Below are 23,912 nucleotides of genomic sequence, written 5' to 3' on the forward strand. Positions count from 1 at the left end.
TAGGGCACGCGAGCTCAGCTCTGGCGCGCATGCGTGCGCCTGCCAGCTGATTTTCGGGCCTTCTGGGCCCACTGGAAGTAGGGAAACAGGCTGTTTTCTGCCTCCGGAGAACCTCGGGGGTGGGGGTGGGGGTGGGGAAGGCCCATTTTTCTCTCTCCCCAGCCTCCAGAGCCTTTCTAGGAGTCTGGGGAGGTCAAAACAGCCTCCTCCCCCCCAGAGGCTCTCCGGAGGCAGGAAACAGCCTGTTTCCCTACTTCTGTGGGACCGGAAGGCCTGTTTTTTGCTGTCCCCAGCTTCCAGAGCCTTTCTAGGAGTCACGGGAGCTCACCCAGTTATGCGGCACGACGGATTCGAATCACTGAACTGCCAACCTTTTGGTTGACAAACTCAGCATCTTAGCCACTGAGCCACCGTGTCCCTTTTGGCTTTTATGGACGGCTCTTAACATGTCCTATTAGCTTGGCAAGTTCTGAATTAATTGACTGCATTAGAGAGAGAGAGAGAGAGAGAGAGAGAAAGAGAGAGAGGGAAGGAGAGAGAAGGAGGAGAGAGGGAGAGCCATAAATACATTTTTATTGGGAGGGGTAATTAGGCAGCCCAAGCTAAGTAGCCTTCAAAGCAGATTAGTCTCCTTTGCATACAATTATCCCTTTTCTTTAAGGAGAGCCATTCCTTTCATGTGTCCTTAGCATATTTGGCCAAGGAAGGAATTTTTGCTTCATCTGGAGCATTTTTTTTTTTAAAAAAATGGTTGGCGACTGGCCGTTTTGTCCTCTTTAATTAAATAGATTTTTTTGGAAAGAGCCGGGATTTCAGCTTTGGTTTACGAGCAGCAGAGAGCATGCACAAAGTGTTTTCCCAAAGAGGAGGAGGATGGGAAACTTATTGTGTGCTGTTTATAGACAGATAACAGAGCAGAACAGAGTTGGAAGGGACCTTGGAGGTCTTCTAGTCCAACCCCCTGCTTAGGCAGGAAACCCTACACCACTTCAAACAAATGGTTGTCCAACTTCTTCTTAAAAACTTCCAGTGTTGGAGCATTCACAACTTCTGGAGGCAAGTTGTTCCACTGATTAATGGTTCTAACTGTCAGGAAATTTCTCCTTCGTTCTAAGTTGCTTCTCTCCTTGATGAGTTTCCACCCGTTGCTTCTTGTTCAACCCTCAGGTGCTTTGGAGAATAGCTTGACTCCCTCTTCTTTGGGGCAACCCCTCAAATATTGGAATACTGTTATCATGTCTCCCCTGGTCCTTCTTTTCATTAAACTAGAACAGGGATCTGCAACCTTCAAAACTCAAAGAGCCCTTTGGACCCGTTTCCCACAGAAAAGAAAACACCGGGAGCCACAAAACCCTCCCCGTGCCTGACTATTTCTCGAGCGGCCACAAAACTAGCCTATGTAGTTGAATTAAACGTTCTGTTTTCTTCTGAAACTTTTCTTTTCTTGAATTTATCTATGGTTGGCCTACTGGGGGTTGAAAAGCTCAATAAATCGTGTGCCAGTGGTTGTGTCGCACATTGGCGGTTGTGATGCATATTTTGAGTGAAGGGAGCCGCAGCAGAGGGATGAAAGAGTCACATTGCATCATCAGTGCTAGAAGGGAGTGGGGTTTGCAAAGAGGAGAAGGAGGATGGAGGAGGAGGAGGATGACTGTGGGGTCCTTGGTGCTTTCTGAGCTCGGGTGGTTTCTTGCAGACATCTCATGGCCCAACTAGGTAACATCATCAGTGCTAGAAGGGAGTGGGGTTTGTAAGGAGAAGGAGGAGGATGGAGGACGAGGACAAGGACGAGGACGAGGAGGAGGACTGTGGGGGCCTTGGTGTTCTCCGAGCTCGGGTCATTTCTTGCAGACATTTCATGACCCAACTAGGGAACATCATCAGTGCTAGAAGGGGTTGGGGTTTGCAGAGAGGGGGAGGAGGAGGAGGAAGGAAAGGAGGAGGAGGATGTGGGGTCCTTGGTGCTCTCTGAGCTTGTTTTCCTGCAGGCATTTCATTACCCAACTAGGTAACATTAGTGCCAGAAGGTTGGGTTTGCAGGGAGGAGGAGGAGGAGGAGTGGGGAGAGGGAGGAGGAGGACCGTGGGCTCCTTGGTGCTCTCTGAGCCTGGCGCTTTCCCCCGCAGACATTTTACGACCCAAACTAGGTAACAACATCCGTGCTCCTCTCAAGAGGAGCCTTGGTAGTACAGTGGTTTAATGCACCCTGTAATTAACACCAGCTGCCTGCAATTTCTGCAGGTTCGAATCTCGCCAGGCTCAAGGTTGACTCAGCCTTCCATCCTTTCTAAGGTAGGTGAAATGAGGACCCGGTTTGTGGGGGCAATAAGCTGACTTTGTATAAAATATACAAAAGGATGAAGGCTATTGCTTAACGCACTGTAAGCCGCCCTGAGTCTCCGGAGAAGGGCGGCATATAAATCAAATAAAAATCAAATAAAATAAGAGGAGGAGGAGGAGGAGAAGCCACATCCTGGCTGAAAGTTTGCCGGACTCCACCAAGCTCACCTTCACCTCTGCCGAGCCCCGGACTGTATCAGTCGGTCTCTTGGCAACCCGGAGACGCGTCACTTCCTGAGCAGCTTTCTGCCAAGAGGTTGGTCCAGCCAGCCTGGCAGGCTCGGGCAGGGCGAAGGGGCGGTTCAACAGTTGGAGAAAGTCTTGGCTGGGGTGAGCGAGGAAGAGCCGCGTCTGCAAAACATATTTTTTTGGGCAAGCTCGGGCGAGGCGCCGTTTATTCTTAATACCGTTTTAAATAAGGCGAGGGGGGGGGCGGGCAAAGCTTTGCAAAAAAAAGGGGGGGGGCAATTCGCAGACTTGGTGCGGTTGTGGCTCTTTGGGCGAAGCGGAGTTGTGCCAAGCAGGAGGCGCCAGGGAGTTGGAGAGCTTGGAGATGCGTGCGCTCCGCGGGACGCAGAGAGGCCAGCCGGGCGCGGCGGACTCGGCGACGGATCCCATCCTCCGCGCCGGCCTCTGAACTCTCTTTCTCTCTCTTCTCTCCTCCCCGCTCCCCTGTCCTCGCCTTGCAAAGGACAAACCGCCGCAGGGGAAGAAGCGATCGCCTACGCCTTCTCCGGAGCGCGCCTGCCCCTCCGCGGACTCCTTGGCTCCGCTTTTCCCCCCCATGGCTCCTCCGCCTTTCCAGCTAAGGGGTCCGAGGAGAAAGGAGCCCCCCAAGTGAAGCCCCCCCCTCCGTCCGGCTGTCCAACGGCTCCCCAACGGCTCCCCCAGCATCCGTCTCTCTCTCTGGCCGGAGGCGATGAGCGCAGACTTGGACCGTCTGTCGGTGGGTTCGCGCGCTTCCAGCGCTTCTTCCTCGCCTTCCTTCGACGGTGCGGGCAAGGGGGCCGCGGGACAGGCCGGGTTGAGGAGCGGGGGCGCCGGATCCGGCCTCCGGCTGCTGTCGGCCAACGTGCGGAAGCTCCACGGGGCCCTCAACCTGCTGCTGAGCGAAGGCGAGCGGGAGCAGTTCATCCATTGCCTTAACGTCTATCACTGTCGGCGGAATGTCTACGACTTGGTGCAGACGCTCAAAGTCTTGTTGGACGGTCCGGAGAAGAGGCAGCTGCTGCCCATGTTGCGCCTGGTCATCCCTCGCTCCGACCAGCTCCTCTTCGACCAGTACACCTCGGAGGGCCTTTACTTAAAGGCGGACTTCTTGCCCACCGCCGGGGCAAGGTACGATGGGGCTGGGTCTACCAGAGTCCTCCCTCCGGCCGGCGCTGCTTCCTCCGCCCGCTTTCCCTCTCCCACCCCGGCTGCTCCTCGTCTCTGGCCTCCTTCCTTAGCCTCCTCCGGCAAGCTCCGGCAAGAATTCAGCACCTCCGCCGACGGGACAGCTCCCGGAGACTCTGCGGTTGGCTTGGAGGACCTGCCAGGAGAAATCAGGCAGGTGAATCTCAAGAGGCAGAAAGCTCAAGAAGGGTTGGGTTTCAGCATCCGAGGGGGCTCCGAGCACGGCGTTGGCATCTACGTCTCCCTGGTGGAGCCGGGCTCCTTGGCGGATAAAGAGGGCCTTCGGGTGGGAGACCGGATCCTGAAGGTCAACGACAAGCCGCTGGACAAGGTGACCCACGCTGAAGCCGTCAAGGTGAGGAAGGTTGTTGTTGTTGTTGTTATTGTTGTTAGTTGAGAAGTCATGTCCGACCCATCGCGACCCCATGGGCAACATTCCTCCTGTCTTCTACCATCCTCTGGAGATCATTTAAGGTCACGCCGACTGCTTCGGTGACTCCATCCAGCCACCTCGTTCTCTGCCGTCCCTTTCTTCTTTTGCCCTCCATCGTTCCCAGCATTAGGCTCTTCTCCAGGGAGTCCTTCCTTCTCATTAGGTGGCCAAAGCATATGAGTTTCCTCTTCAGGATCTGGCCTTCTAAAGAGCAGCCAGGGTTGATCTCCTCTAGAACTGACCGGTTGGATCACCTTGCCGTCCAAGGGACTCGCAGAAGTCTTCTCCAGCACCAAAGTTCAAAGGCCTCAATTCTTTGGCACTTAACCTTCCTTATGGCCCAACTTTCACAGCCGTACATTGCAACTGGGAAAACCATAGCCTTGACTATACGCACTTTTGTTGGCAGGGTGATGTCTCCGCTTTTTAGTATGGTGTCTAGATTTGCCATAGTTTTCCTCCCCAGGAGCAAGCGTTTTTTAATTTCTTGGCTGCAGTCCCCTTCTACGGTGATCTTCGAGCCCAGGAAAATTAAGAAAATTAAGGTAGTGACTAATCCACTATCTCCACTTCTTCCCCATCTATTTGCCAGGAATTGAGGGGGCCGGATGCCATGATCTTAGTTTTCTTAATGTTGAGTTTTAAGCCAACTTTTGCATTCTCCTTCTTCACCCGCATCAAGAGGCTCTTTAGTTCCTCCTCACAGGTGAGGAGGAAGCAAGCCCAAAGCTGCCAACATCAACCTTCCCCTGTGCCAGTGCATGCCATTCCAATTTGCAATGTTGTGTTGGCCTTGGTTCTAAGTATTATGTCCCCCTCCTCGTCCATCCGTCCCCTCGGTTGAAGTGTCCTCTTAACCGAAGCAGACGGCAGAGAAAATGTAGTGGTTAAGACGAAGGAGAGCTTGGTCAAAATATATTCCATCCCAGGTCCCAGAATCTTTCAGAATAAGAAGTGATGGGTCAACGAATATGGAATGCATCAAATCTCTCCAAAATGTTAGATCTGCTTTCTCCAACAAAGGGGTCACCAAGTGAGGAGTCCTTGGTGCTCTCTGAGCTTGGTTGCTTTAATTGCAGATGTTTCATTTCCCAAACTAGGTATCATCAAGTGCTAGAAGGGAGAGGGGTTTGCAGAGAGGAGGAGGAGGACTGTGAGGTCCTTGGTCCTCTCTGATTTTGCTTGGTTTCTTGCAGATGTTTCTAGCTTCTAGGTGTTACTAGTACTGATGATGTTACCTTGATGATGTTGGGCAATGAAACATCTGCAAAAAAACACCCAAGCTCAAATCACACCAAGGACCCCTCGTTTCAACCCTGAGCTCCAAATATTCTCCTTGGTTGTCTAGCGAGTGAGTTAGATTTCACCTGACTTCTCTAAGCGTTGACTAGGAGTTGACTTCGTTGACTAAGAATCATGGTCTCCTATTTGGAAGCTGGCTTGCCCGAGAGAATTCAGTGCTAGAAACTTGAAGGAAAAATCTCTTTCTTCCAGAGAGATATTGAAGCTAACCTAAGGACAGCCAGGGCTAGCTTTTAAAAAATTATATTCTTCCAAGATACTCCGACCACTAACATTTATATTCTAAATAAGTATGTTTCTGCTTTTTTACCAATTTCTTTGCGATAAGGTCTGATTTCAGAGATTGGTGATGCAAAAGAGCATTGGAAAACTTCACAATGAGGCTACCTTGAGTTTCTTGGATGTTAGAACATAAATTTGAGCACCTTGCTTGCTATTTTTTGAAGGCATTTTCCTCAATGGAAAGATTTGATGTCAGACGTGATTCAGGAATAAACCTAAAATTTTGTTGGAGGAAACACAGACTATTAGACACTGTTAGTATCCAATGAGAATAGTGCAGCTAATTTTAATCTAATAGTGTGTTGTTGTTTTTTAAAGCTGGCAAGCTTAGATTTTGGGGAGTGTGGGAAGAGCTGGAAGATAAGATGTAAGAAGAATCCCGATACAAACCATCTTACCTGCCCATTAAGATCTTTTCACATGTGATGTGGAAATTCGATTTATCAACCAAGAAAGCTGCAGAGTCAGCCTTTACTTCTGAAGTCCGTAGACTGAAGTTCCAGCAAATGCTTGTTGATACTTCTTAGGATTTGCATTTTTTACCAAGGATTGCAAACATTGATTGAAAGTTATGCCTTATAAGGAAAAGGGTGGACTTGAAACATCCTTTTGTAAAGGCTGTGTTAATCCAGCCACATTGAAGGTCTTCTAGTCCAGCCTTGATGTGGTCAGTAAATGCCTCCTCCTCCTCCTCCTCCTCCTTCATCTTCTTTTCCTCCTGCTCCTCTTCCTTCTCCTTCTCCTTCCTCCTCCTCATTCTTCTTCTCCTTCTCCTTCTCCTTTTCCTTCTTCTTCCTCCTCTTCCTCCGACTCTTCTCCTCCTCCTCCTCCTCCTCCTCCTTCTTCCCTTCTCCTTCTTCCTCCTTCCTCTTCTCCTTCTCCTTTTCCTTCTTCTTCTTCCTCTTCCTCCTCTTCTTCTTCCTCCTCCTCCTCTTCTCCTCCTCCTCCTTTTCCTTTTCCTTCTCCTTCCTCCTCTTCTCCTCCTGCTCCTCTTCAACTTCTCCTCCTTCTCCTCCTTCTTCTCCTTCTCCTTTTTCTTATTCTTCCTCCTCTTCCTCCTCCTCCTCTTCTCCTCCTCCTCCTCCTCCTCCTCCTCCACCTCCTTCTCCTTCCTCCTCTTCCTCCTCTTCCTCCTCTCCTCCTCCTTCTTCGATTCTCAAATACAGGGCACCCATAAACTATTTCAATGGGCTGGATTCTTTCAAAACTATCAGAAAGACTCTCCCAAGTTTAGACTAACCAAGTGTCTTGGGCATCTTCTAAATCGCGCCCTCCTAAGTTTTCACTTGAAGCTACCCGTCAATCTACGAAGTCAGCCTGGAGTCCAGAGAGCAGATCTAGATTAAAGTTGATTAAATTTTCCTTCTGAAAAAGCGCAATCAAGGGACTTTTTCACCCATTACAACTAACCAAACTAGGCGTGGTAAGGAACATACATGTGTAGGCGTGTGTGTGTGTGTGTGAGAGAGAGAGAGAGAGAGAGAGATGGAGATAATACAGTATGTTGTCAATTTTGGTGGGTCTGTCAAACGAGCCAATTTTAGTGCATTTATCCATTTTTGGTGGTTTTGCCAAAATGTAAAACTCCGAGGAAGAAATGCAGAGCCCACCAATTCTACCTCAGCTCCTAGTATGGTAGAATTATAAAATCATAGGAGCGAAAGGGACACTGAAGGTCATCTAGTCCAGCCCTCTCTTTGCCAGTAGAGTGGGAGCAGTTAGCTCCAGATCAAAAATTGCAAGGAAGGAAAGAGGAAGGGAAAAAAAAAAATCTACATCGATAGAAATCAGAATTCTCCACCGTTGACCCGACTTTATAATCCAGGCTGTCCTCGATTTACGGCCACAACTGAGCCCCAAAATTTCTGTTGTTAAGCGAGACCTTGGCTCAGCGAGTCTTGCCCCATTTTGCGACCTTTCTTGCCACCGTTGCTAAGTGAATCTCTGCAGGTGGTAAGTTAGTAACCCCGTTGTTAAGCGAATCGGGCTTCCCCATCGACTTTGCTCGTCAAAAGGTCGCAAAAGGGGGCGGCGGGGACGTGACCTTGGGAGGACATTGTGATTGTCATAAATACGAGTCAGTTGCCAAGCATCTGAATTTCGATCACCTGATCGTGGAGATGCTGCAAAGGTCTAAGTCACTTTTTTTTTTCTCCCGGAGTCGTCGTAATTTCGAACGGTCACTAAATGAACAACCGTAAGTCAAGATGTTCTGGTGGCTCGAGCAAATTGCTTTAGAAGGTGTGGGGGAAATTTGTATTTGAAAAACTTTTTCAATAAAAAAAAAAAAGAAATGATAGAAAGTATTAATTCCAGGAGAGGAAAGCAATTTTCGTTATCTCAAGAGACAAGGACAGGATGTTTAATAGGGAAAAAAAAAAAAAAAACACAACCTCGCATTTTGCAGCAATGCTGGTATTAAAATCTCTTTCCCTACCAGCAAGATGGAAAGAGAAGTGATGGATAGCCATGCGTGATGGAAAGGCGCAGGAACAGATATTCTCGGGATAATCTTGAGTCATTTGTCCTCCCGTTTCCAGGCCCAACTTCGCTCTGTGCTAAACCTAGCCATAATTACATTGGTGGTTTTTTTTTTTCCCCTCTGTAATGTGGATTTATCTATTTTTTTTTTTTCCAATTAGCGTTTATGTAAAATACTTGGCAAGCCCGATCGGTATATCGCAGAGCATATGTTCTTTCCTCCAATTCTTGCTAAGTAATTGAATCAGCTCGGGGGTCTATTTTTTAATATTTTATTTTCTGGAAGGAAAAAAATAATCATTCTTAAAAAAAAAAAATCCTGACCCTTTGTTCAAATGTCTGTGGCATCCGAATCCTTTCTGGGAATAGAACAAGGATTTAGGACAGATGGTCCTCTCTCGTCAAATTTTTCTCGTCCTTGTTAAGGGATGGAAAGTAAAGATATCTTTCTTTGAACCGAGTTCAAATCCTGGGGAAATTAAGAAGTATGTCCCCTAGTAGTTTCCTTTGCAATGAGTGGAATTGATTAGTCTTCTTTTTTTCCAGAATGTTCTCTCTCTCTCTTTTTTTCCTTAGTTCTCAGCTTGGCCTATAGCCATAAATCTTTCTGGTGGTCTCTCATCCAAGTATTAATCAGGGCCATATCTGGTTTACAAAATGAAAGATTGTTTAAAGTTGCCACTTACTGTCCCATCTGACATGAAGAGTTGCAAATATTTCCTTCCTTCCTTCCTTCCTTCCTTCCTTCCTTCCTTCCTTCCTTCCTTCCTTCCTCCTCTCATCTCTCTTTCTCTTTCTCTCGCTCTCTTCCTTCCTTCCCTCCCTCCCTTCCTTGACTCTCCCTTGCTTCTCTGATCCTTCCGTCCTCCTCATCTCTCTCTCTCCTTCTTCATTACTTCCTTCCTTCTCTTTAATATCAATCAATTGAACTGACAAAGGTGATGTCAGATAGGCTGAACCTTCTTTTTTCCATCTTTTTAAAATATGATTTTCTGAGAACCGTGATTGTTTATTTTTGAAAACCATAAAGCTGAGTAAACGCATTGCACTGTCCTCTCTCTCTCTCCCTCTCTCTCTCTCCCCCTCTCCCTCTTTCCCTGTCTCTCCCCGTCTTTCTCTCCCTTTCCCTCTCTCTCCCATTCCGTCTCTCTCCCTCTCCCTCTTTTCATCTCTCCCTCCCTCCCTCTTTCCCTCTCTCTTTCCCTCTCTCTCCCTCTTTCTCTCCCTCTTTCCCTCCCTCCCACCCTCCTTCTCTCTCTCTTTCTCTCCCTCCCTCCCTCTCTCCTTTTCCCTTCCTCTGTCTTTCCCTCCCTCCCTCTCCCTCCCTCTCTCTTCCTCTCTCCCTCCCTCCGTCTCTCTCCCTTTCCCTCTTTCTCTCCCTCCCTCTCTCCCTCCCTCTTTCCCCCCTCTCTCTTTCTCTCCAATGAGAGATTATTAGAGCATTCTACAGCTCCCAACAGAAGAAACCAGATGTAAACATTAGAATAAGCTTCCCAGTTCAGAAATTGTCCTTGAAAAGAAGGCATTAAAGTCCTCGCCTTTAATCTGGTTTCCTCCCAGGCTTGTTAAAACAGCGGCATTATAATTCCAAATTAGAAAACGGACAGCTTCTTTAAAGAGGGAGATAAAATATCCTAACGGTTTTATAAAATTATGCAGAGCATAAAGAGAAGGCTCCCTCACTTTGTAACTGCAACCACTTGAGAAGATGTTCAACAGAAGAGTTAGGAGGTGAACCAAAGATATCTTTCTTCAGAGAAATTGGTGTAGTTGTGGGCCATTCCATCCAGCCTCTACTCTGTAGTTGAGTTCACATATTTAAGGAAGGCTTTTATGTGGTTTGTTGGGTTTGGCATTTTGTACGAGTCCAGCCTTTGTAGTTCATAAACCATGGATTGTATTCCAGTCCACCATGTTTTTTTTTTAATAATATAGAATAGAATAGAATAGAATAGAATAGAATAGAATAGAATAGAATAGAATAGAATAGAATAGAATAGAATGGAATGGAATGGAAGGGAAGGGAAGGGAAGGGAAGGGATGGGATGGGATGGGATGGGATGGGATGGGATGGGATGGGATGGGATGGGATGGGATGGGATGGGATGGGATGGGATGGGATGGGCTAGAAAAGAATAGAATAGAATAGAATAGAATGGAATGGAATGGAATGGAGTGGAGTGGAGTGGAGTGGAGTGGAGTGGAATGGTTTTCTTATATCTTGGCCTATTTACATATTGTAGATTATCCTACTTATAGTCGAAAACCATTTCTATTTTAATACAGACATTCATAGTCTTTTTTCCTCTAATTCCTACCCATTTTCTCTAGCCACTCATAAAAACTGTTCCGTATCCGGTAGTATTCTGAGTCTTTTTTTATCTTTAATTTTAAAAGTTAACCTATCCATTTCAGCACATTCTGAAATTTTTTGAATCACTTCTCCGTCTGGCTGAGTGTTTTCATTTTTCCAGGATTTAGCAAATATAATCCTTGCCGCTGTCAGTATATGTAAAACCAAATATGTGGTCCCTTTATCATAACCCTCTGGTATTATTCCCAACAGATACTGTATAATTCCGGTTTCGAATCTATATTCTCTTTAGTGATCTCTTCCAGCCATTTATGTAATTTCTCTCAATGCTTTCTTGCTTTGCTGCACGTCCACCACATGTGGTAGTATGTGCCTGGGGACTGATTGCATTTCCAGCATTTTGTAGACAAGTTACTAAACATTTTTGCCAGTCTTGCTGGGGGTAAGTGCCACTTGTAAAACATTTTATATAGATTTTCTTTATAGGCTGAGGCCATAGTCAATTTATAATTCCTATCTCATAATTTTAGTCAATGCTGGCTAGTTGGAAGAAACACAGTTCAGCATCCAGTCCCATTTACTGGCTCTCGACATCCCAATTAATATGGGATGATCTCACGAGGCTGTAGGAAGTTAGCACCCACCCCTCTCCTAGGAAAATGAGATGTTTTAGGAAATATTAAACGGGCAAAATATTTCCTTTAAAAGGGAGGCAGAAACTCAGTCCCCCCCCAACCTTTGTCAATGGGCCATTAAGGCCTGGGCCAGTCTATTCTACATAACAAAGATCTACCTCCTTCCGGCAGAGCCGTCGTAGGAATTGCCCAAAGCCCTTTCATTACATCATCACCCAGCAAGGCTCAACCAAGCCTGGGACACAGACAACCTATAAAGTTACCCCTGCATGGCCCCATGGGAGTCTGACAACCCAATCAGAATACAAGCTCAAATTCAAAAGCCCAGAGAGGGCATAAAACCCAGGCACTCTCAGCATCTCTTCCCTTTTTTGCCCAGGACCTCAAAACCATGTGGTCCTGTCCACCGTTAAACCATCTTTCCAATCAGCCACCATGTTTCCAGTCTCTTTCTTCCCCCCTTGGAACTGAACCCAGAAGGATATTTCTTCCAACAAGGCTAACGGCTGTCTTATTATGAGCTGCGTAGATCAGATCCACCACTTCTTATATTCTTAAACGAGGAGACACGATCTCCCTTGCACGCCAAATCTTTGAAAGAGCTCGGCTCCAGCTTTGTTCTGCCCCAGCTACGGACCCCACAGAACGCAGCACACCCAAAGTCTGTACAAACCTTAGTTTACTAAATTAAATAAGTTCTTTTTTTTCCAAACAAAGGCTGTTAATTAACTTTCTTAACAGCCTACAAAAATCCAAAGAATAAATAATCTTAATCTTACTATGATTGGCAGAAAGCCCAGAAGCAATTTGCAAGGAACGAAGATCAAGGCATGAAGGAGAATGAATAAGTTGTTCCCTGCAAATTGCTTCAGTCGGTGTTCCTCCTTAAATAGGCTAAGGGAGTGGCCAATTAGCCCCAAGCCTTACTCTCGAGGAGACCTCCTCCTGAGGAGCCACTCCTGCCTTTTGGCAGGTCTGTGCGCCCGTGCATCGAGAAGAGGCTCCTCCTCTTCTTCCTCTTCACTTATGGGAGCTTCTGGAGGTTCTGAAGGCCCTGGCTGAATCCCTGCCTCTGGCACCACATCTTCTCCAGCCTCCTCATTGTCCGACTTGAGTGCCAGCTGCACAGGCTGCTGGCGCAGCACCACACCAGCCTCCTCGCTGTCCGAATCAGCTACCAGCCGCACAGGCCGTGTACGGGCCACAACAAGCTTCTTACTGATCGGCCAATATCAAGCCACTTCTACTTCTGCTAAGGGTTCTTTTCAAATGTCCTTTTTCCTAATTTCCTTTTGCATCCAACAAAGCTCAAATTAGACTTTCCTCGCCCGCTGAGGTAGTGGCCAGAGTAAACAAGCCCATTATAGTAGTTGGAATGAAGAACAGAGATGGAAGGGACCTTGGAGGTCTTCTAGTCCAACCCCCTGCTCAAGCATTAAACCACATACCAATCTGGACCAATGGCTGTCCAGTCTCTTCTTGAAAATCTCCAGTGATGGAGCAACCACAACTTCTGGAGGCGAGTCTTTCCGCCGGTTAATGGTTCTATTTACATTTATCTATCTATCTTTATCTGTTCTCCAGAAATGTCTTTATCTATGCATTTAGCATGCAACAATTTAGTCTTCCTCCAGAAGAGCCGGATTTATTAGCACTAATTATGCCAAATTGCTACATCTCTATCAAGGGGATTCATTTGCATGCGCAATTCCGCTTCCTTCTTAATGAAGATATCATGTCCTTAAACGTCAGCTTTGATCAGTGTGTGGACTCTTGTTGGTTCTTGCTGCCGTGATTTCCAAACCTCTGAGATTTCAACAAACATTACGACATACTTGAAGGCAGCCTTTGCAGATTGAATAGATCAAATGTAGCTGTAAAAAAAAAAATAAGGCAAAAATCCACTTAGCTATAGGCACTTAGGCACTTAGCTATAGAACACAGTTGCTGCTATGCGCTGGACTTAGTGCATCGCTTGCAGAATTACTTATAGGGAGCATATTTTCAAGGGGGCAGTTCTCATCTATTTATCTAGCTAGCTAGCTATCATCTATCTATCTTCCATCCATATGTTTGTCTATCTATCTATCTATCTTTCTATCTCATCCATCCATCCATCCATCCATCTATCTATCTATCTATCTATCTATCTATCTATCTATCTATCTATTTCCATCCATATGTTTGTCTCTCTATCTCTCTATCTTTCTATCTCTTTCATCCATCTATCTATCTATCTATCTATCTATCTATCTATCTATCTATCTATCTATCTCTTGTCTGTCTGTCTGTCTGTCTGTCTGTCTGTCTTCCATCCATGTGTCTGTCAGTATGTTTATCTTCCATCCATTCATCCATCTCTGTTTGTCTATCTCTGTTTGTCTATCTCTGTCTGTCTGTCTGTCTATCTATCTATCTATCTATCTATCTATCTATCTATCTATCTATTTATCTATCTATCTATCTTCCATCCATATGTTTGTCTGTCTGTCTATCTATCTATCTATCTATCTATCTATCTATCTATTTTCCATCCATATGTTTGTTTGTCTATCTATCTATCTATCTATCTATCTATCTATCTATCTATCTATCTATCTATATCTATCTCTTTCATCCATCCATCTATCCATTTATCCTCTATTTATCTATCTGTCTGTGTCTGTCTATCTATCTTCCATCCCTATGTCTATCAGTATGTCTATCTTCCATCCATCCCTGTCTATCTGTTCGTCTATCTATCTATCTATCTATCTATCTATCTCTATCTATCTATCTATCTATCTATCTATCTATCTATCTATCTATCTTCCATCCATATGTCTGTCAGTATGTCTATCTTCCATCCATCCCTGTCTATCTGTTTGTCTGTCTGTCCGTCCATCCATCCATCCATCCATCCGTCCATCCATCCATCCAATCTATCATCTCTGCTAGCTATCTACCTTCCATCCATATGTTTGTCACTCTATCTAGCTGTCTTTCTATCTTTCATCCATCCATCTGTCCATTCGTCCAGTCTCTATCGTCTATCAATCTATCTATCAATCCTAATCTCCATCTTTAAGTGGCAGGACCTCCTCTCAACCCCATCCCACCCCCTTTGGAATAAACTTCCCCCTTGCCCTTAGAGAGTCATTTGCTCCAGTCTTCCAGCATAAATCTACACAACCGCACAATTGCAAATGGGAACAGAATGGCCGTCTCTTGCGAGATCTTTGCCACACAGGGCTTCAGTTGAGGAACTCTGCATTGCTTGTTTAACCTGAGTTTCCTTGGCCGTGTTTTTCAAGCATCCAGATGCCCTAAAAAAATAATAATAATAAAACCGGGTGTTTAAAGCTGAACCTTAGCCAAAACAGACAGCCTGAGGGCTTGCCGAGATCGCTTTTCTAGAAGATACACCAGCAATTTCAAAAACCTTCCTACCCAAGTCAGCTGTTTGTTAAAAGAAAAAAAAAAAGGAAAAAAAGATCCCCCAGAAATGGACAAGCCAGAAATGGCTTGCTTAAATCAGACCCAGGAGAAACACGGTCCAAGAATGATTATCCTACAGTCTCCATCTGCTATGTTTTCCCTCTCTGATACTTTCCCAACTCTGGTTAGTCGCATAGCACTGTAAAATCATCACTTTTATTCTGCGGGTCCCTGATTGGTTAGGATTAGCCACCTAACGACATCAAAGGACTGGCGTCAGGAATTATATTGCTAAGTGGGGAGGAAGGCCGTGACACAGCAGCAAGGTGGATCAAGGACACATTGACCCATACCGTTTTTGGAGAACCATTCAGCTTTTTCTTTTTTCTTTTTTTTTATAAACAAACATACATATACAAACGTAGACATTAAAACAAACTATACATAAACTAACTATACAGAGAAGTCAAGTCTTACAGCTTGAACTTTAAAAATAGAGCTACTTCGGTAATTATACATCTATATATCTATGTATATTTATCTTTCATCATGTATCAATGTTTATACAATGATATTTCATTTTATTTCCTTATTTTTGTATCATTGGGTGGTATTCCCTTATTTCGTGTTCTTTTTATCTAACCAGTTGTACCATTTCTGCCAGATTAAATAATACTCTGAATCTTCTTTTCCCTGTATCTCTTTGGTAAGTTTGTCCATTTCCGCACATTCCATTGTTTTTTGTATTATTTTTGCCTCTGATGGCGTGTCCTCTAATTTCCACATTTGTGCGAAAGTGATTCTGGCTGAGGTCAGGATATGTATTATCAAGTATTGTGTCTCTTTTTTATAGTCCTTTGTCAGTATTCCTAGTAGATATGTTTTGGGTCTGAGGGGCACTTTTTGGGTGGTGATTTCTTCCAGCTGATTCTGAATTGTTTTCCAAAATTTTTTGGCCTTTGGGCATGACCACCACATATGGTAGTAGGTCCCCTTCTGTGTTTTGCACTTCCAACAGTTCTGATTCGCATTAGGGAACATCCTTGCCAGGCGTGCGGGGGGGAGATGCCTCCTATAAAACATCTTGTATGTATTTTCTTTGTAGGGCACGAACATTGTCAGCTTAGTATTCAGCTTTTTCTATGAAAGCTTTATTATTATTATTATTATCTTTATTCATTAGATATGAAACTCAGTCAACTGAACATTCAAAAATCCATCACAAATACCATTGACTGGTGCTAATGGTTGATACGGGTTGCTGCCAGCATCCTAGGTATCAACCAATATTATTATTATTATTGGTTAATCTTTAGTGAGATTCATAGCCTTTGAGGCTGGTTAATAGCTCAGCAGCTCGAGTCCTAACCAAGGACCTAGGAACTGTTAAGGTATCATCGGAGGATGTAAGCTGTTCCGAGTAAGGTGGTCTTTTGTAGAGTCAAAATGTTCAAGGCTAGTAAATTTAGAATTTCTAAATAGCAGGGTAGCCCTTTGGGTATTGCTCCAAGGGCTCCAATTACAATCGGGACAACACACATTTTCTTTTTCCACAGTCGCTCAACTTCAATTTGCAAGTCTACTCTGTGATTTTTTTCTTGCTGCTTATCTTCAATCCGTGCATCACCAGGTATTGCAATGTCAATGAACCATACTTTTTTCTTTTCAACTATTGTTATGTCAGGTGTGTTGTCTCAAGAATTGTTCCAATAAGAAGAGGGTTGGCCTTGGATGAATCTCCATTGTAAGGTGAAGTCAAGGCCAAAGACCAAGATCTTGTCATGGGGGAAAAAAAATGGCGTCCAATCTTGGCAGCCGTTAAGACCGCTGTGGACTTCATGCTGGCTGTGGAATTCTGGGAGTTGAAGTCCACAAGTCTTTAAAGTTGCCAAGGTTGGAGATCCACGGGTGGAACTGAGACCACGAGCTAAATCGCCACTAGGCTCTGTTGGCTTCAGTCAACATCTGTATCAACAAGGTGTGCTTTTCTCGTTCACCACCTGCGTATTCTCAGCCCAGGGGGAAAAAAATTTACTGCTACAAGAGATTAAACTCGTATTTCACAGTTGCCGAAGCTGGTGCGGTTTCTGCTTATATATATTCTGAACGGCGATTTAACTCTGCTCTCCAATCAATATGATGAATGCTTCTTTTAAGGGAAGTAGCCAAAACAATTTTTTAATACCAGAGGCAGCCTCCGTCGTTCATTCCGACAGCGGGGCGGATAAACATCTTGAGGTCACTATTCCCAAGTCTTTTAAAAACTATCCAGAGCACTTTGCTGTCCATCAGCACAAGAAAAATAATAATAATAATAAATACGTTTTTGTTTTTTTAAAATTTGATTTATATGCCGCCCTTCTCCGGAGACTCAGGGCGGCTTACAATGTGCTCAGCAATAGCCTTCATCCTTTTGTATATTTATACAAAGTCAGCTTATTGCCCCCACAAACTGGGTCCTCAATTTACCTACCTTAGAAAGGATGGAAGGCTGAGTCAACCTTGAGCCTTGGCGAGATTCGAACCTGCAGTAATTGCAGGCAGTTGGTCTTAATAACCAGCTTAATAACAGGGTGCCTTAGACCACTGTACTACCAAGGCTCTTATTTTGGCTTGTTATGGCTCACTTCCCCGCCACTTCAGACCTTACAACCAGGGGTGGACTTCAAATATTTTAGGAAGAGGTTCTCTGTCTGATTGCTGAGAGGGCGTGGCCTAGTTGGCCTTCTGCACCATAGGGGGGGCGTTTTTGCCCTCCCTGGGCTTCGGAGGCTTTCCTTGAGCCTCTGGGAGGGTGAAAACGGCCTCCCCAGGCTCCAAAGGCTCTCTGGAGGTTGGAAACGGTCTTGTTTCTGGCCTCCAGGGGGCCTCTGGAGCCTGGGGAGGCCATTTTTGCCTACCAGAACTGGCCTACCAGAAGTTCGGGAGTTTCCGGCCTTCCTGAACTTCTGGGAGGCCCGTTTTTTGCCCTCCCTGAGCCTCCGCACGCACCCTGCACTTACCTGCATCCAAAACAGGCCGCGTGGTCACTCCTGGGAGAAGAGGGGCTGGATGGATGGGGCCAGCCAGAAGTGGGATTTGGGGGTTCTCCGAACTGCACAGAATCTTAGCTAGAGGTTCTCCCGAACCCCTGCGAACCCGCAGCAGCCCCCCCACCCCGCTTACGACGGCTTAGCGGGACTTCCGAGTCTGCCCGACGACAACCGCATCTGAATTACATCTGGAACGTTCTTTGAGCGGAGTCTCTGCTCTGCAACCAAGTTCAGGTTTTTTTGGGGGGGGGTTGTTTGGGGGGGGTTTTGGGGGGCCCTTTTGAACAATGCTAAGAATGACAGCTCAGGGTGTTTATTCAAGGAAATGAGCCTGACAGCTGATCGTCTAAATGGGCCCTGCATGGGGCTTACTACCCTTGAAAAAGTTCCCAGCGGTTGCAACCGAGCAAAATGTGAACTGCTCAGCACTTAACTACCCGAGAGCACGAGGGATTATACCATGCCTGAATTGTAAAAAAAGAAAAAAGAAAAATCTATTCCCGGTTGCCAGTTGCTTCCCAGGCTCAGTGGAGAGGGTTGGGGGTAACCTTTCAAAGCCTGGAACTCTTGCAGAGGTGGTTTGCCAAGGGACCTCCCCTCTCCCTTTATTGTGAAACTGGCTAGTGATTAAGAATAGCAGGAGGGCTCTTGTGCATTTGCCCTTCCCTTTTGGAGGTTCACCTTCAGAAAACAAGCTGTTTTTGCCTTGTTCCCAAGCCCTTTGGGAATTTCCTTAGCCCCCCCCTCCCTCCCTCTTTCTTCCCTCTCTCCTCCCTCTCTCTCTCTCTCTCTCTCTCTCTCTCTCTCTCTCTCTCCTCTCTTCTGTCACTCTCTTCTGTCTCTCTCTTCTTTCTCTCTTTCTTTCGCTCTCTCTTTCCTCTCTCTCTCTCTCCTCTCTCTCTCTCTCTCTCTCTGTTTCTCTCCCCCTCTTTCCCTCTCCTTCCCTTTCCCCTCTCTCTCTTTCTCTCTCTCTGTTTCTCTCCCCCTCTCTTTCCCTCTCCTTCCCTTTCCCCTCTCTCTCTTTCTCTCTCTCTCTCTTTCTCTCTCTCTGTTTCTCTCCCCCTCTCCTTACCTTTCCCCCCTCTCTGTTTCTCTCTCTCTCTTTCTCTCCCCCTCTTTCCCTTTCCTTCCCTTCCCCCCTCTCTCTTTCTCTCTCTCTTTCTCTCTCTCTGTTTCTCTCCCCCTCTCCTTACCTTTCCCATCTCTCTCTTTCTCTCTCTCTCTTTCTCTCTCTCTGTTTCTCTCCCCCTATTTCCCTTTCCTTCCCTTTCCCCCCTCTCTCTTTCTCTCTCTCTCTTTCTCTCTCTCTCTTTCTCTCCCCCTCTCCTTCCCTTTCCCCTCTCTCTCTTTCTCTCTCTCTCTTTCTCTCTCTCTCTTTCTCTCCCCCTCTCCTTACCTTTCCCCTCTCTTTCTCTCTCTCTCTTTCTCTCTCTCTCTTTCTCTCCCCCTCTTTCCCTTTCCTTCCCTTTCCCCCCTCTCTCTTTCTCTCTCTCTCTTTCTCTCTCTCTGTTTCTCCCCCCACTTTCTTTCCCTTTCCTTCCCTTTTCCCTCTTTCTCTGTCTCTCTCTTTCTCTCTCTTTCTCTCTTTCTTTCTTTCTCTCTCTCTTCTCTCTTTCTCTCCCTCCCTCTCCTTCCCTTTTCCCTCTTTCTCTCTCTCTCTTTCTCTCTCTCTCCTCTCTGTTTCTCTCTCTATTTCTCTCTCTCTCTCTCTCTCACTCTCCTTTCCCCCTCTCCTCCTTTCCTCCTCTCCTTTACCTCTTGCACACTCGCTCGCTCTCTTTTTCCTTTTCTCTTTTCCTCTCCCTCTCTTTTTCCCTCTTTCTCTCTCTCCCTTTCTCTCTCTCTGTTTCTAAAAGTGCAGCTTCTTGGGGAAGTATCGATTCTTCATTTTAGTCTCACTGACAAACCTTTTATATTCTGCCTTGGCTTGAAATGCGGCTGGCTGCCCTGAGCGCCCGTCAGAACAAAAAGACAGGGTATCGATCAGTTGGGATCAATCAACTAAATGGCGAATGAGCGAAGGGGGGGGAGGGGGCTTGGAGAAGGTGACCACTTGAATTATGTGATGTAAATATTTCATGTATCACGGCAGCCAAGGAATCCGAAGAATGAACCTCATGAGAATTCCCATAAGGGAAGCCAGATCTTTCTGATAGAAGAGAATATTTGTAGCTCAGGGCTGAACAGTGAGGTTCTTGATACTCTCTGTGTTTGGTGGTTTTCTTGCAGACGTTTCATGACCCAACTTGGTAACGTCATCAATGCTAGAGGGGGGGGGAGTTTGCAGAGAGGAGAAGGAGGACAAGGACAGTCAGGTCCTTGGTGTTCGCTGTGCTTGGTTGTTTTCTTGCAGACATTTCATGACCCAACTAGGTAACATCATCAGTGCTAGAAGGAAGTGGGGATTGAAGGGAGGAGAAGGAGGACTGTGGTAGTATCTGGGCTTGGTGATTTCCTTGCAGATGTTTCATTACCCAACTGGGTAACATCATCAGTGCTAGAAGGGAGTGGTGCTAATAAATCGAATAAGCAAACCCCGCTCCCTTCTAGCACTGATGATGTTACCTACTTTGGTAATGAAACGTCAAGCTCAGAGAGCACCAACGACCCCGCAGATAGTTCTGCTTTTACCGACAAAGATCCATCCCGCTTCATGCCTTCCATACCAATGGCCAAGATCTGGTTTCCTTCTCCCCAAATGCCAAGGTTTTGCAAATTGCAGAAAGGTGGGTGACCCAAAAGTTCCTCCCAAGTCCGTTATTCGGTTATTTAAAAGAGGGATTTTGGAGAAGCCAACTGCCATCCTGCAAAAAAAACCAAATAGTCCAAAAATACCGGAGAAGACTCTTCGGTAGCTGCCTCTTCTCGTTAATTGGACCAGTTATTTTGCATCCTTTGTTGCAACTCGATGTGACGCACATTGGCACCATGGGCTCAAGGCTTGGAGGCTGTTTTGCTGTTATTTTTGTTGTCCTTTTTCTTCTCAAAGCACGGTGGCTCAGCAATGTTCTTTTGGAACATTCATCTCATAGGCTGGTTCCACCAAGTCAACATTTCTCTCTCTCTCTCTCTCTCTTTCTCTCTTTTCAAAATCAAATCTCCCTGTAATTATTGTAATGTTCCTTTGGCTGAGGGATGGAGTGACCTTTTGCAAAATCCACCCAGCTGCTGTCAGCCTGTTGGAATAAGAGTTCCACATCAAGAAGGCTTGGGGTGATCCGGCTGACTTTCGAGTTGTCCAGAGACTAAAAGACCCATCTTGCAAGTCGGGTTCTGCAAGATTTCATCTCGAATGACAAATCCCTACTTAGGTGCCCTTTTTCAAGAGGCAACCGGACTTTCTTGAAAGATGTTTCGCTTCGCACCCAAGAAGCTTTTTCAGTTCTGACTGGATGGTGAGGAATGGAAGGATTTAGTCGTTCAGTCAGAGCTGAAGAAGATAAAAGATAGTAGAAGACAGATGATAGATAGATAGATAGATAGATAGATAGATAGATAGATAGATGACAGAAGATAGAAGATAATAGAAGACAGATGATAAATAGATAGATAGACAGATAGACAGATAGATCGATAGATAGATGACAGAAGATAGAAGATAATAGAAGACAGATATAGGTAGGTAGGTAGGTAGGTAGGTAGGTAGGTAGGTAGGTACATAGATGATAGAGAGATAGATAGATAGATAGATAGATAGATAGATAGATAGAAGATAATAGAAGACAGATGATAAATAGATAGATAGACAGATAGATAGATAGATAGATGACAGAAGATAGATGACAGAAGATAATAGAAGACATGATAAATAGATAGATAGATAGATAGATGACAGAAGATAGAAGATAATAGAAGACAGATATAGGTAGGTAGGTAGGTACATAGATGATAGATAGATAGATAGATAGATAGATAGATAGATAGATAGATAGATAGATGATAATAGAAAACAGATGATAGATAGATAGACAGACAGACAGATAGATGACAGAAGATAGATGACAGAAGATAATAGAAGACATGATAAATAGATAGATGACAGAAGATAGAAGATAATAGAAGACAGATATAGGTAGGTAGGTAGGTACATAGATGATAGATAGATAGATAGATAGATAGATAGATAGATAGATAGATAGATAGATGATAATAGAAAACAGATGATAGATAGACAGACAGACAGATAGATGACAGAAGATAGATGACAGAAGATAATAGAAGACATGATAAATAGATAGATAGATGACAGAAGATAGAAGATAATAGAAGACAGATATAGGTAGGTAGGTAGGTACATAGATGATAGATAGATAGATAGATAGATAGATAGATAGATAGATAGATAGATAGAAGATAATAGAAGACAGATGATAAATAGATAGATAGACATAGATAGATAGATGATAGAAGATAGAAGATAATAGAAGACAGATATAGGTAGGTAGGTACATAGATGATAGATAGATAGATAGATAGATAGATAGATAGATAGATAGATAGATGACAGAAGATAGAAGATAATAGAAGACAGATACAGATAGGTACGTAGATGATAGATAGATAGATAGATAGATAGATAGATAGATAGATAGATAGATGGATGGATGGATGGATGGATGTATACAGCATGTGTATATGTGTGTTATGTTTGTGTATGGCTAGATGTATACTTTCTTTCGAGAGCAGGCAACAGAATTTCATTTTTAATGTGTGCCAGTGTGCTCACAATAAAAAGGGACAATAAAGGTTACCTTATCGTATCAATAAGTTCCTCCCTTTACAATCTAAGAAACCAGGGAGAGTCAGACCCAGATCAAATGATGTTATGGGACTCAGAAGGTTTTATCTTCCCAGCTGCCACTCTCCTCTTAAGATTTGTACAGTGGTCCTTTAAGGAAAGCTTTAAAAGTTTAGCTATGCCAGCAGGATCTTGGCCAGGATTATTTATACCCTCCCTGGATTGTTAAAGGATTTCAAGTGTTTTTGTATTTCCCTAGCAATGTATAAAATCCAAAGAAGGAATACTTTCCTTCTTAGGATTTTTTTGGTTGTTGTTGTTATGATGTGTTGCTAATCCTTCTTGCCTGCTGCCTTAAGTGGTTTGCAATTAGGCAATCTTACAAATGGAATAAATGAGCAAAAATTAACCAGCGTAGGAACTGGGAGCGATTGGGATACGAAGCTTGATAAATTATTACGGGTAAAATAAATCCAAGCCTTATGTAAGAGAATAAATAAAATCATCAGCTTTAGTAGATCAGAAATGGTGGGAAAGAACTGTGGTTCTCGCCAGCTGGCAATCCAAGGCTGATAATGATTGAGGAGAGTTGCATTTTGATATATTTCTAAGAAGCAATGGATGGAAACTAATCAAGGAGAGAAACAACCTAGAACTAAGGAGAAATTTCCTGACAGTGAGAACAATTAATCAGTGGAACGGATTGACTCCAGAAGTTTTGGGTGCTCCATCACTGGAGGTTTTCAAGAAGAGATTGGATAGACATTTGTCTGAAATGGTATAGGATCTCCTGGTTGAGCAGGGGATTGGACAAAGAAGATCTCCAAGGGCCCTTCCAACTCTGTCATTCTGTTAGAGCCATCAAGTTGATTTCAGATGCTCTCCCAAACTGCGTATAACATAAAACTGAACAAGCACTCCAGAAGATAGTCTTAAAATACAGAAGGATCTTGGACAAACTTGAACATTGGGCGCTATCTAACAAAATGAAATTCAATGGTGAAAAAGGAAGGTTCTACATTTAGGCAAGAAAAACAAAAATGCACAGGTATAGTATATGTGGTACCTTGCTCAATAGTAGTAACTGGGAGAGGGATCTTGGAATCCTAGTGGACAACCATTTAAATAGGAGCCAGCCATGTGCAGCAGCTGCCAAAAAAGCCAACACAGTTCTAGGCTGCATAAACAGAAGGATAGAATCAAGATCACGTAAAGTGTTAAGACCACTTTATAAGGCCTTGTTAAAGCCACACTTGGAATACGGCATCCAGTTTTGGTCGCCACGATGTAAAAACGATGTGGAGACTCTAGAAAGAGTGCAGAGAAGAGCAACAAAGAGGATTAGGGGACTGGAGGCTAAAACATATGAAGAACAGTTGCAGGAACTGGGTATGTCTAGTTTAATGAAGAGAAGGACTAGGGAAGACATGATAGCAGTCTTCCGATATCTCAGGGGCTGCCCCAAAGAAGAGGGAGTCAAGCTATTCTCCAAAGCACCTGAGGGCAGGACAAGAAGCGATGGATGGAAACTAATCAAGAAGAG

General features: G+C 44.8%; 1 protein-coding gene across 4 annotated transcripts in view; it reads left to right on the top strand.

The window, feature by feature from the left end:
• WHRN (whirlin) overlaps positions 1-23,912 on the top strand; it is a 109,239-nt gene that overhangs the window by 28,777 nt on the left and 56,550 nt on the right. For all 4 annotated transcript variants that reach the window (XM_060694445.2, XM_087880018.1, XM_087880016.1 and 1 more), the window contains exon 3: positions 3,032-4,090. In XM_060694445.2, coding sequence (XP_060550428.2) covers positions 3,260-4,090 — 831 coding nt within the window. In that variant the 5' untranslated portion in view covers positions 3,032-3,259. The remainder of the gene's footprint in view (positions 1-3,031; positions 4,091-23,912) is intronic.

This window comes from Pantherophis guttatus, chromosome 16, assembly GCF_059756535.1.
Source record: "Pantherophis guttatus breed Tessera chromosome 16, ASM5975653v1, whole genome shotgun sequence".
Classification (NCBI taxonomy): Eukaryota; Metazoa; Chordata; class Lepidosauria; order Squamata; family Colubridae; genus Pantherophis; species Pantherophis guttatus.